This window comes from Stenella coeruleoalba (genome assembly GCF_951394435.1).
Source record: "Stenella coeruleoalba genome assembly, chromosome: 4".
NCBI lineage: Eukaryota > Metazoa > Chordata > Mammalia > Artiodactyla > Delphinidae > Stenella > Stenella coeruleoalba.
In genome coordinates this window covers 142,460,811-142,474,622 of record NC_137149.1, presented here as the reverse complement: position 1 = coordinate 142,474,622, position 13,812 = coordinate 142,460,811, and the positions used below count along the sequence as shown (strand labels likewise).

Sequence of the window (13,812 nt, the reverse complement as noted above, 5' to 3'; positions counted from 1 at the left end):
ATGTTTTCCAAAGTTGTTTTTTTGTTTTGTTTTTTTTAAAATTTATTTACTTTTGACTGTGTTGGGTCTTCGTCCCTGTGCGTGGGCTTTCTCTAGTTGCAGCGAGCGGGCGCTACTCTTCGTTGCGGTGTGCGGGCTTCTCACTGTGGTGGCTTCTCTTGTTGCAGAGCACGGGCTCTAGGCACGCAGGCTCAGTAGTTGTGGCACACGGGCTTAGTTGCTCCATGGCATGTGGGATCTTCCCAGAACAGGGCTTGAACCCGTGTCCCCTGCATTGGCAGGCGGATTCTTAACCACTGTGCCACCAGGGAAGTCCTGATGTTTATTTTAAAAGTTGTTTTATGTCATCCTCTTTAAAATGAAAACTTATTTCTAAGTTAAAAGACAAGCCACCACCTCACAAAACATATTGGTAACATATAATAGAAAGGGTTAATACCCCTGCTGAATAAAGCGTTCCTGCACACCCATAAGAAAAATTGACAGAGTATACAAGAAAGTAACCTACAAAAGAAGCAATAGAAATGGTTCGTAAATTAAGATGATCACGGATAATCATAAATTAAGTGATCATGGAATGCATATTAAAGTGAGAGGCTAATATGGACTTCAAATTGACAGTGGTTGGAAATACTGATGCTGCGTAGTGTCAGCAAGGATTTGGGAGAAGGTTCACTCTGATATCAAGAATTGTGAGTGGAATTCATTGTAAATTGGTAACTCCTTGTCAGAGAGCAGTATGGCAGTACAGTATTCCCCCTTATCTGCAGGAGATGCGTTCCAAGCCCTCCAGTGGATGCCTGAAACCGTAGATAGTACCGAATGCTATATATACCATGTCTTCTCCTATACGTACATACTTAGGATAAAACTTTATTTATAAATTTGGCACACTATGAGATTAACAATAACTAATAATAAAATAGGACAATTATAATAATATACTGTAATAAAAGTTATGTGAATGTGGTTTCCCTCTCTCAAAATGTCTTACTGAGGAAATCTAATGCCTTTTCCATCCTAACTGAGCACTTATCATGCACTGTGGCCATAACTTTTGCAGTTGGAGGTGCAAGAGCAAACCAGCATGAATTTCTTTTTTCTTCTTTACAGTTTCCCAGATAGAAGATTCTTTCATACTGTAGGTCCTAGCCACCTCAGCGTCTGATTTTTTCTTTCCTTATTAAGTTGAGAACTTTCACCTTTTCACTTAAAACATACAGTTTACGGCTTCTCTTGGGCCCATCCGAATTGCCAGCATCACTACTCTTGCTCTTTGGGGCCGTCATTAAGTAAAATAAGGGTTGCGTGGATGCAAGCACTGTGGTGCCACAGTGGTCACGAGGCAGCTACTGAATGCCCAACAGGTGGGATACGCTGGACAGAGGGATGATTTACCGCACAAAGAGGGATGGTGAGAGATTGCATCATACTACTCAGTACGGCCTGCAATTTAAAACTGATGAATTATTCTGCAGTTTTCCATTTAATGTTTTCAAATTGCAGTAGACCACAGATAACTGAAACTTTGGAGAGCAAAACCATGGCTAAGAGGGGACTACTGTGCTTAGAATAAAAAAAAACATGTTTGCTGCTTTGACCCAGCAATTCTACCTCTAGACATTTCACATTTAGAAATAGGCAATCGTGCAGATATGTCTCCTAACGCACATTGTATTAGATAGTTTATAATATGTAGACTACCTAAATGCTCTTCAGTGAGGGAATTAATGTTTTTGGTATATTTATGCAATGGAATACTGTGGGGATTTCTAAAAGAATGAGAACAGTAGTATGATTCTGTTATTATTATTATCCCTATTTTACAGATGAGGAAACTGAAAGGGAAGAAAGTTAGGTAACTTGCCCCAGATCCCATAGTGACAGAACTATGGTTGGAACACAGACACTGGCTCCGGAATCCAACTATTAATCGTTATACTTATTATACTAGTAAGATAAGGACAAAAATATTGAAAGCACCAAATTTGGAAAGGAGTAGATAAGTTTGTCATTTTTTGCTGAAAACATTGAAAATGACATAAATAATGCTTATGCCTAAGAAGATTTAATAAACTAAATAACTTAATACACATAAACTGAATAAAGACCACTAAATCCATATTAGCATTTCTCAAACTTTTAGGTCTTAAGACTCTCTTAAAAATTAAGAGAGGACCCCAAAGAGCTTTTACTTATATCGGTTACATTTGTCAGTATTTATAATATTAGAAATTAAAAGTGATAAATGTTTTAAATACAGGAATACATGCTCATTCTGTTAGCTGTCACATAGCCTCTGGAAAACTCTGTTCTGTACTCATGACAGAATGTGAAGGAGGCAAGTAACGTCTTAGTAGTATTATGAAATTAGTTTTGACCTTGTGGACCCCCCTGTAAAGACCTCAGGGATTCCCAGAAATTGTTGGTCTTGGTTATGCTTTGAGAATCCCTGATCTCTATATTCAACAAAACTCCTATTTTAATCCCAGCAGGCTTAAAAAAAAAAAAAAAGGCTGATTTAAAATGTATATGGATGAACAAGGGGCCAGGAATAGCCAAAAATAATTTGCAAGGTGAATAAGGATGGGGAGCTTGGCCTAGCAGATATCAAGAGTCATTAGAAAGCTGTATTAATTAGGGCAGTATGATATTGGTGCAAGCTTTCCAATGGTACAGGAGAGCATAGAACCCTATACACATGGAAGTTTGTTAGAGGTAGTATATTAGATCAGTGGGAACAGAAGTACTGTTCAATTAATGCACCTGGGAAAAAAAGGAGAACAGATACCGTACATCACATAATAGAATCAACTCTGTGTGGATAAGGGACTTGAATACTGAATGCAACGATGATGAAAATATGGACAGTTATCTTTCTCACCACTGGGATTTCTCAAGCAAGACATAAAAATACCAACGTTAAAGGAAAGATTGATAAATTTAAGTGCAATAAGATGAAAGAAGTTCTCTGTTCATCAAGAGATACCTTAGCAAAGAGAAAAGATACTCTTCAAACTGTAGATACATGTATAACATTTTGGGGGTGGTAGAAAAATGGGATAAGGGAGGTACCCCCTGTAGGTAGGTATAAGATCCTGGCAATGTTTTAGTTCTTGTTTGGGGAGTCAGGTTCACAGGTGTTCTTCATAAACATACCCATAAATAAGCAAACGAGCTGTACAGGGACATATAAAGACAAAGTATCTTGAACCAAGTTTATGATGAATCCAGTTTTGTCAGCTGGGTTCCCATTACTTTCCCTCAACCCCCCCAAAGCACAGTTAAACATGGTCTGTTTTTATCGTGATACCATAATAAAAGATCCAGCATTTTAGAGAATTCCTTGGCGGTCCAGTGGTTAGGACTTGGCACTTGCACCGCCGTGGCCTGCGTTCAGTCCGTGGTCGGGGAACTGAGATCTCACAAGCCATGTGGCACGTGGCATGGCCAAAAAAAAAAAGAAAAAAGGATCCAACATTTTGGCACAATATGGTAATAAAAAATCCAGCAGGGAAAAGGAATCAACTTGGATTCCACCTTCTCCCAGAGGTCTTCCCCGATGACACGCATCCCTTCAGAAGGAGTTAACCAAGCTCTCCCAAGTTGTACCTGTACCATTTACATCGTTCCTAGCTGCACATAGCTGACAGCACTGTAGTAAGATTTTTATCAGCATATCTTACCTGTAAGTCTCAGGATTTAATCAATAATAATGTCTTACTCTCAGCTTTACGTCCCTTATCCCTGCCATACCAGATACTTAATAAATGTTTGTTGAATGAATAAATGAGTGAGGGAGCACATAATATAGTATGCCTTGTATTACTTTAAAAGTATTTATAGGGACTTCTCTGGCAGTCCAGTGGCTAAGACTCCGTGCTTCCAGTGCAGGGCACGCAGGTTCGATCCCTGGTCGGGGAAACTAAGATCCCACATGCTGCGTGGCCTGGCCAAAAAATAAAAAATTAAGAAAAATAAAAGTACTTATAAAGGTGGAAATATAAAGACAGGCTGCTCTCCATTCTGATGTAACCTCTGTTCTCACAGATGCCTTGACACAGTTAAGGTGGTCAAATTTCAGGTCTGTCTTAAGCTTGAAGATATTGGGACAGGAGGTATAGAGAAGGCCCTTTGACCCACCCACTCCTAAAAATTTCAAGTGATACCTGATAATTAAAAGGAAATCTATTATTCTGTAAGTAATGTTTATTAAAAGCTTAAAGAAAGGTAACACCAGTGTGAATGAGTTTCAGAATCAATAAGCATGTTAGTGATCCTTCTCTGAATTAGGAACCTGCTGTCACTGGGTGAGCCGGATAGGGTGGAGGGAAGAGAGCTGGGAATCGTGTGAGGAGCCTGCAGAATTGCAAATAAACCTCCAAATGTCACACTTTCGGCTGAGGTCAGGCCCGAGTTAGAGTCTCAGTACACAGAAGCAGGTTCTGTGAACTGAACCTGACCTCCCACCTTGGGAATAAGCGTGCCCTTGACATTTGTTTTAGATGATGTTTCTAGCCATCATGATTATTGACATCTGAAGAATAAAATCATTTGTTCTTCAGGAGCTTGCAGACCCTTCTGGATGATGAAGGCGATGACCTTGGAGAAGTATTCCACATCCATTTTAATGTGAGTAGCAGTAAAAATCAAATTACAGCTCCTATTTCATCGGATGAACCTTTTTTATACTTACCTTTAATAAAAAACCACACGGAATTAAGCTAGTACAGAAGGTGTTCTTCCTCATTTTTCATGAGCTGGGTGTATCAGTTAGATCTTACCAAGGAACAGACAACGCCTAAGCTTAGTGGGTTAAAGCAGCAGACACGATTCTGTGGGTGTCTGGACTGGGCTGACCTGGCGGGCTGCCTGGCCCACAGTGGCCTTGCTTACACACCTGGTGGCCAGCAGGCCGGATGGCTGAGGGGGTGTCAGCTGGAACAGCTGTCTCTGTTCTAGTGGCCTTTTGTCCTCCAGTAGGCTAGCTGAGGCTTCTTCACGAGTGGTCGCAGGGTCATGGCGAGTAGGAGATGGCGAGCCCCGGCACACCAGCTGCTCTTCAAGCTTTTGCTCCTGTCAGGTCCCGTGGGCTAAAGTACTTCACGTGGCCACGCTCGGACTCAGGAGCCGAAGAAATAGACTCGCCCTCTTAATGGGAGGTGTTGCAGAATCACGTTGCGTAAATAGCAGGATGGGAGGAATCTGGCCACGGTTTGCAAATCTACCATACTAGGTCTGTAGTGTGTAAAGTGAATGCTGAGCTATGTCAACTGTCCGATTAATTTATTCAATATGATCAGTTAAAATAGATAATTCAAGTTCTTTTAGAAACTTAGTTTTCGTTCTGCATGGTAAAGGTGGTAATTTTTTACCACCTTGCTGGTTTGAGGAAAAGAGGTACGCTCCAGAGTGTTTTTGTTGATAGTATATTGTTCGGGATTGTCTCGGAGATACTGAGTTCGTTTGTGGTTACAGGTGCATTGGGACAAACATGACGTAGACTTAATTCCTAACGGAAGTCACATAACTGTCGACCACGCTAACAAGTAGGTACAAAGAAGTGAAGTATTTGTTTTGTTTATACACTGCATTTATTTCGCTGGGCTCTAAAAATTCCTTGTAATTATTATCTTCCTTTCTCAATCATTTTCCGAAAAGGCAGAGAGTCAGTTCATGTTGTATGTATGTGTGTGTCTCCTAGGGTTCGTATGCTGGCTGGGAAGGAAATGGCTTTCTTGGAGAGGCCTTCCCTCATCTTCCTGTCTAGGATTATACCACTGAGCTCTCTCTCTTTATTCCCCTTACCTTTTCACATCACACGTTACCTACCTTTAGGATTTTTGCTTGTTTCCTTATCAGTGTTTCCGTAGCTCTGAGGAGCTGCGTGATGGCAGGGTCTTGGTCTGTTTTGCTCACCGTTGTTTATCCAGTGCCTGGAGTTGTCCACAGTGGTGTCTGGTCCACAGCAGGCGCTTAGTTTTGTTAATATTACTAGATGTTACTGTGGTATCTTGACTTCCCAATACTTTATGGGATGCCATTTAGAGCCATAGAGTTTGATTATAGAACGCTCCCCTGATAGTTGGTCAGAGTGGCAAAGAAATATCGAGTGAGCATTCTTTATTTTAAAAAACTTGGTATTATAACATACAGACAAGTTCAAGATTAGAAGCATTCAGATCAAGAAATGGAACATTTCTAGCTCTGTGGTGTATTTTATGACGATACCCCAATTTGTCCATAGTATTATTGAATGCCTGGCCCCTTTCCCTGAAAGAATTGGCAAATGTGCCCAAAGGCAGAAACTGCAAGCTAAGTGCTGGGCTCACCTCGGGGAGCTTCCCTTGTCTCTTAGTCCAGAGGCCCTCTTGAATCTTGACTTAGATTTGGAAACCTGGAGCTAGATGTGCTTCTGTATATTACCTGGGTTTTTCTAGTTCTTATCGCTGGGAACATTTGCTACAAGCTACTCCATTATAACTAGATGTATAAATCTCCTCTTTGTTTGTGTTTAAGCACAAATAATTACTCACTCTGACAAATTCAGACAATACAAAAGAGTATAAAATAGGAAGTTTCCCCTGTCTCCCTAGCCCATTCTCCAGAGATAACAGGGACGGTTTTATTCTTCCAAAATTTTTCTCTTCTTATCTGTCAGTTCTCTTAACTGTGTGACTTTGAGCAATCTCGTACCTTCACTGTGTCTCAGTTTCTTTTCCTCTTTACCAAAATGCCATAAGAACCTGCCTTGCAGAGTTTTACGAAGATTAAATAAGACAATACATGAAAAAAACAGCTCTAACAGTTCATGGCACATGGTAAGCACCCCATTATTAGATGTTCTAGCTCTTTTTTTTTTTTTCTGCTTTAGAATATTTTATTGGTATCCTTTTGATAAGACCAAGTAAAGGCCGCCTAATTCATTTTGGCCCCCAAATTTCTAGGCAGTCCCCTCCCCGCATCCCCCAGAGGTTGACAGCTGCTCACATGGGTTCATGCAGGAGAGATGTAAAGTTCCTAGGATCTGTCCAGCACCAGATGGAGGACATCCTTTGTGTCAGCAGAATTCAGAGTCCCCGGGTAGAAGGCACACTGCTCTCCACTTCTTGTCCCAGCCTGTTGTTGCAGTGGCAGGAACCATTACCCGGGCACACCAGCCATCCCAACAGCACTTCTCCAAGAGGAGAATTCCAGACCTTAGGCCTTCAGTCACCAGGCTAGCCCTGAATCTCTGTGAAGGGGCACCGCCCCAGCTGGACATGCAAAGCTCTCGTGCTTTATTCAAGACTAACACGCCGGTGGATGTCTCAAGCCCCCTCGTGGCGCTGCAGACCCTCCTTCGAGAATCAGGGGGCTGCACACCGGCAACACAGGTGGCCGCCTTCCCCTTGTTTGGGGAAGGTTTTGCAGCAGCTGCCAGGAGGACCCCAAGGCCACTGTCTCTTACTTTATTTCTATCATCCTTTTCACCCCCTCCCCCAGTTTTGTTCAGGATAGTGCAGTAACCTGAAATCATCTTTCGTTTCATTAAAGGAGAGACTATGTTTCTAAGTATGTCAGTTACATCTTCAACATCTCTGTAAAGGCGGTTTATGAAGAGTTTCAAAGAGGATTTTACAAAGTGTGCGACAAGGAGATTATTGAATTTTTCCATCCGGAAGAACTCAAGGATGTGATTATTGGAAATACAGATTACGACTGGGAAACATTTGAAAAGGTACCTCTTAAAGGCCAAGTGGTTTGAATTACAATTTTGTTTGTTTGTTTTCTGAATTTTTTTTTTTTCATTTTCTCTAGAATGCACGTTACGAACAAGGATATGACAGTTCACATCCCACCATAGTGATGTTTTGGAAGGCTTTACACAAATTGACTTTGGAGGAAAAGAAAAAATTCCTTGGTGAGTACTGCATCAGGAGGAGGTCTATAATCTCGTGTCTTTTCTGTGAGGTGAGGAAATCTTGTGTGTCATGGGTACCATTTGCAACAAATCATGCTGTCAGAGCCACTCCTAGCCCAGTGGAAGGTCCTTTATGCCAGGTTGTCCCAACATCAAAAAACAAATGTGAATATAGGTCTTCTCCTGTCATTTTCAATTCTGCCTTGCTTCTAAATTTTTCTTCTTTTCTTTGAGCTAAATATTGAGGCTTCTCCTGTAGTTGAGTCACCATTCAGTTACCCAGGCCCTGTGGGATGAGCCAGGCTGTGTACCGTCATTTGTGTCCACTCCTTTACCTCAGCTTCAGACTTCGAGCTCAGTTTTATGCCTACTCGGTGCTTTTCCTGAGACCTGTCTAAAGACTTCCTCTCTCATTTTCTTACTCAACTTCCTTAGCTTATTTTTGAGAAACGTTTATCTGCTCATTCTTTTTTCTGTGGATAACATGGGCGTTGGAAAGTATTCAGACTTCTCCAGAAGCCCAACCTAACTCTCCAGTCTTAACGCTTATAGGAAATCTTTGTTCCAGCCGAACAGTCCCCTTGTCTGTACATTCCAGAGCCTACTCTGCACCTCCCACCTCCAGCTTTCTCCTTCCGTTCCTTGAGCCTTCACCGGCCTCCTTGTGGCCTCTCTAAACCTTTCCCTCCTTTAAAGGTTCAGCTTCATTCCGAACTCTCGGAAGCCTTCCCGGTCATCCCAGCCTGATTCTCTCTCCCTGCTCTGAACCACAGCATTTACACTCAGCAGGTACTTAACTCCATGCCACCTTGTTTGCTGTCTTACACCCTTTTATTTTTCTCTTGCCGTTTGTCTTTTCCTGCTCAAGAATCTGATATTCCCAGCCAGACTGTAAGCTCCTTGAGGGCGGTGACTGTGTCAGACTTTGTGCTAACAGTGGTCCCCAATGCAGTCCAACGTAGGACTCTGCACAGGGGCCCTCAATTAGTGTCTTTGAATAAACACATTTTCTCTCTGTAAATTTTGGTCTCTGTGAAGCAGATCACTCATTTTGATTCTTCTTTTTTAGTGTTTCTTACAGGAACGGACAGAATTCAATTAATAGGCTTAAAGAACATGAAAATAACATTTTGCTGTCCTGAAGATTTGAATGAGAAAGATCCCATAAGGGCACAGACGTGTTTCAGTGTCCTCTACCTCCCTAAATACTCTACAATGGAAAGAGTAGAAGAAGCGCTGCAAGTAGCCATCAACAGCAACAGAGGGTTCGGCTGACTGTACCTCTCACGCTTTCCCCCTTTCGGGAAATATTTTCAAAAATAAAGTTAACTCAGAAGTGAACATAAAAGTCTTGCCGACTGTTCAGTGTGTTTACCTGCTTTTTTAGAATGGCTGTTTTTGCATGTAAGATGTATTAGTAGTGATACAGATTAGGCTGTTAAAACAAGGTGACCCTGAAACCCAGTGCATCAAGTGAGACGGAAGGGATTTTTTTACCTCATAAACGTCTGGGTGGTGCGTCCAGGGGCTGACGTGGTGGTTCTCCCTCTCACACTGCTCTAGTAAAAGTCACAAATGACTTCTTGTTGCGAATTTCAATGGAAACTTGCCCATTTCCATCTTAAAGGTATTTATTGCATTTGAAACTGTTGACTGCTTTCTCCTCAAAACTCTCATGAACTGCTAGGCTTTCTTTTTTCTTCGCTGCTTCCTCATTTCCTTTGCATGTTTCTCTTACACTCCCTCGACCTAAAGCCTGAAGTGCTAGCGTGGGCGTCTTTTCCCAGTCTGCACGTACTCGTCGTCGCCATGGAGTCAGTTATGACTTCCATGCTGATGGTACCCAGATCTCTCTCTCTTTGCCTGACAGGAACTGATAAGAGTCCAGCACTGCAGCCATCGTTCTGCGTGGCCTGTGTCTACCTGCATGCCTCTCAGCTCCTTCATCGCAGCATGTTCAAGAAGAAGATGGCCATCTTCCTGTACTCAGCTTGGAATGGTACCACCGATCCCTCCTACCGCCATCTTCCCTTCCTCTCTCTCCCTCCCTTCCTACGTTAAAAGTATCAGTCAGGTTTTGACAATTCTAATTCTCATCTCCCTCTAAGCCCACTGCCAGTGCTTTAGTTCAGGCTCTCACCATCTCTCCCATCGCTGCGGTTGTCTCTCAACTGGTCTCCTTGTATCTAGACCAACACTGTCCAGTAGAACTTTCCATGAGGCTAGAAATCTAGATCTGCACCGTTGAATAAGATGGACCTCTGCTGTAGTTAAGGTTTAGCTGTTGAAGAATTTTGAAGAGAGAAAACTTTCGTTGGTAGTAGCGGCAGAAAAAGTGTAGAACTGTGCTGTCCAATGTATGGCTATTTAGCTAAAATGAGATTGAAAATTCAAGTGCTGAGTATCTACATGTGACTGGTGGCTACTGTATTGGTGCAGATTTGAGCATGTGTCACCCCGGGGGTCCATGACACACAAAACCTCTGCAAGTTTGCATGTGCTTTTTTATTTCCTTTTTCTGGGAAGAAGAGCCATATCAGCTGCATATATCAAAACAATTTTCAAATCAAGCAATAACGTCCAATCTCATTAACACTGTTATTCTAGTTCCCAAATCCATCCCGACGTGCCTCCTGGTCTCCCACCACGGCCCTGCATACACAGTGTACCCATTCTTGTCGTTTGTAACCAGCTCAGTTTCCTGAACAGGCTGCAGTCTCCTTCCTGTGTTTTCACACATGGTTTTTCTTCTGCCTGGAACCCTCTGCTCACCCCACCTGCACCCCTCCTGCTTCCTCACCTCCTGTCTTCAGTTCCACCTCCTCCTCTGCCTGGGTTATTCCCAGTCGTTTCTCAGGATTCGCTGCAGCTGTCAGGCCTGTCTAGTAGATGCCATGAGAGTGAATTAATAAGTTAGTGGAATATGGCTACCTAGCTCAGAATTCCCCAACTACAGTCTTCTTTCAGTTTCCTTCCCAGAGCTTAGCTGCCCGTGGTCCCAGGAGTTAGCTGGAAGTGCCACCTAGTGGCTGGTGCAGAAGATAGCAGTCACTTCCAAATGGAGCGTTCCAGTAAGTGGCACAAAACGCCCGTCCCCTTTCCACACACAGTGAGACTCTACTATGGCTCTTGGCTGTACCATGTAATTTCTTATTTCCTGCCTCACGTAAAACTCCCACCAGGTCTGTGACAACTTCCATGTCACAGATGCAGAGTCTGAAGTTCAAAGAGCCTTCCTTAAAAGCCCACTCTGCAGGAATGGAAGAAAATGAAGAGGGAAAGTAGGTCGTGACCAGTCCTTTCTTGCTCCCTCAGGGTGGAAAACCCCCACTTAGAAGGCTGGTGGGAAGGAGTTTATTCACAAGGTGGCTAAAGATGGTCCCCGACAGTGATGCGGTGAGGACAGTAGGCAAGGTAGTCTTGCTGAGAGGCTCTGGGGAGGCAGGAGGTCCCTGCCACTGTGGAGTCGGCTAATTATTGGGGAGGAAGAGTGGGGAGAAGTCCCAGTTAGTGAAAGAATCAGGCCGTATTTCTCACGGTGGGTTTACACTGCGACAGCTGTAGGTGGTGAGGTCAGTGTCGTGATGTGCGTGGCATTCTGTAACGGGAAGCTGGTGCAGGAATCCCCATAACGGACAGAAAGCGAGGATGATGTGCTTGTGAGGAACTTAGGAAAGGAACGTGAGAAAACTGCTGGAGACTTCCCAAGAAAGTGTGTCGTATCTCAGGGGGCCACTGGAAGCAGCACCATGTGGTAGACAAAATTCAGCAGACCTATATTCCATTCTTGTCCGTGTCTCTAACACTTGACTCCAGCAAGTGACTCGGAACCACTGAACCTTATGCCGAACATACAGATACCGTTTTTCTGGGGTTTTTGGTAACAGCTTTATTGATGTACAAGTCTCATAACATATCATTCAGCCACGTACATTGTACAACTCAATGGACTTAGTATAGTCACAGAATCGTGCAATCATTGCCAGTCGATTTCAGAACACAGTGCTTGTTTTATCAGCAAAATTCTTTCATTTACACTGACCATAGTGAGATTTAGGGCAAATTAAAAAGAAAAACAATGCCATTTCAGGAAATGATGCATACCTCTGTTGTCTTCCTTGTTATTTGTATATTGCCATAGAGGAGGTTTTTTTTTGTTTTTTTGGCTGCATTGGGTCTTTATTGCTGCGCACTGGCCTTCTCTAGTTGCAGCGAGCGGGGGCTACTCTTCGTTGCGGTGCGTAGGCGTCTCATTGCGGTGGCTTCTCTTGTGGAGCACGGGCTCTAGGCATGCAGGCTTCAGTAGTTGCAGCACGTGGGCTCAGTAGTTGTGGCACGCAGGCCCTAGAGTGGGTGGGCTTCAGTAGTTGTGGCGCACGGGTTTAGTTGCCCCGCGGCATGTGGGATCTTCCCGGACCAGGGCTCGAACCCGTGTCCCCTGCGTTGGCCGGCGGATTCTTAACCACTGTGCCACCAGGGAAGTCCTTGCCATAGTTTTTAAAACATGACTTGTACTACAGTATATACATTGAATTAATGCAACAGGAAACACATCCAACCTCTTGTTTTAATTGTCTTTTGAAGGGGAAGAATCACTATCTAAAGGTTCTGTTAAACTACTTTAAGGTTCTATTAAGAATCAGTTAAGGTTATATTCAGTTCTTAAGTTTCTTAAGGGTAACTACTGAAATATTTATGTTACACTTCTGAAAGAGTTATTGTACTAATCAATCTTGTTGAAAGTTCTGGAAAATCAGGAACTATTAATGTGTAAAATGCTCATGCCCTCAGTAGTGCTATTTAAATAGGTCTCCTGTGGCAGGAAAATAAACTGAAACGTGCCTCAAAACGTAGCCCTCAACTCAGTAGGACATAATCAGCTATTTGCACATCTTTCAACCCCACCTCTACCTCCAGGGGCACATACTTTCCTGGGAAATTATTCTATTTTGGCTATTATGTGTCTCTCTAAAATTCTAAGTTTAAAATTTAGAATATTTTACATTTTCTCTTCCTTAGAATCACACTCTAGTGACCAAAGGGGATAAAAACCCCACAAAACTACAAATTGTTTTATGGGAAATGTCAATATATTATTATTAATGTAAGCATGTGATGCCAAAGAAATGAAGGTAATTTTACAAACTCCGAATTTTGGCAAATACATGGTTTCCATTTTATGACAGTTTTATACCACATTAGTTCAAATGCATTTCTCTACAGCTGCCCCAACAGAGCGCCTCTGGAATTATTTCAGTCATCCTTAACATGTGACTTTACCAGACTCTGAATGTAAAATAAACGTGTAAGATTTCAAATTAGTAACTTTTAATTATGAATGGGATAAGAAATAAAGTCATCAGGTGACGGCTGGGGCTATTAATTTCCAACAAGGCACTTTGCTGAAATGTTTCTCCTGATACCCCAGGTATACATGAGAACCTTCAAAAAACAAGGGCAGAACCAAAGTACAATCAAGAAGCCTCTGCAGCTTAGGCCTCCCCTAGTCCTAAACCCCCGACAGAAGCCAGGCAAAGCATCTTTCGTGCAAATTCAGTGGGTGTCCAGTATTTCCAGGTAGTTGGGCTTTCAGAGGCAGACACTCAAGCATATCACGAGGATGCACCATCTTGGCTCTGGCTGGATTAATTATGCCTGAAGAGTTTAATACCCATCCAGGTCCAAAGGTGGAAGAACACATAGACGGGTATGGTGATCGGCAAGAGCAGACTGTAGAAGCACAGGCTGGCTGTGCTAGTGCAGCCCTGTGGGAAGTTGTCTTCCACGGAGGCCGAGTACAACAGCCCTGCTAACGAGACCAGTGGAATAAGGACAGTCAACGTAGGAAGAGACAGAAACATTCTTCTCCTCCACTTATTACCCGCCACTCTGACTTCTTAAAAGGTGGG

The 13,812-nt window shown here is 42.9% G+C and overlaps 2 protein-coding genes across 2 annotated transcripts in view; one reads left to right on the top strand and one right to left on the bottom strand.

Annotated features, from left to right (window-relative positions):
• The window catches only part of LOC307186132 (E3 ISG15--protein ligase HERC5-like), a 40,617-nt gene extending 31,380 nt beyond the window's left edge, over positions 1-9,237 (top strand). The window contains exons 20-24 of the mRNA XM_079920875.1: positions 4,566-4,632; positions 5,479-5,549; positions 7,537-7,720; positions 7,801-7,903; positions 8,973-9,237. Coding sequence (XP_079777001.1) covers positions 4,566-4,632; positions 5,479-5,549; positions 7,537-7,720; positions 7,801-7,903; positions 8,973-9,178 — 631 coding nt within the window. The 3' untranslated portion in view covers positions 9,179-9,237. The remainder of the gene's footprint in view (positions 1-4,565; positions 4,633-5,478; positions 5,550-7,536; positions 7,721-7,800; positions 7,904-8,972) is intronic.
• Positions 9,238-11,772: 2,535 nt separating this feature from the next.
• Positions 11,773-13,764, bottom strand: PIGY (phosphatidylinositol glycan anchor biosynthesis class Y; the record flags this gene model as incomplete). The annotated part of the gene is made up of 1 exon (XM_079920409.1): positions 11,773-13,764. The coding sequence occupies one exon, from the start codon at positions 13,762-13,764 to the stop codon at positions 13,549-13,551; it is 216 nt and encodes a 71-aa protein (XP_079776535.1). The 3' UTR covers positions 11,773-13,548.
• Positions 13,765-13,812: the final 48 nt, after the last annotated feature.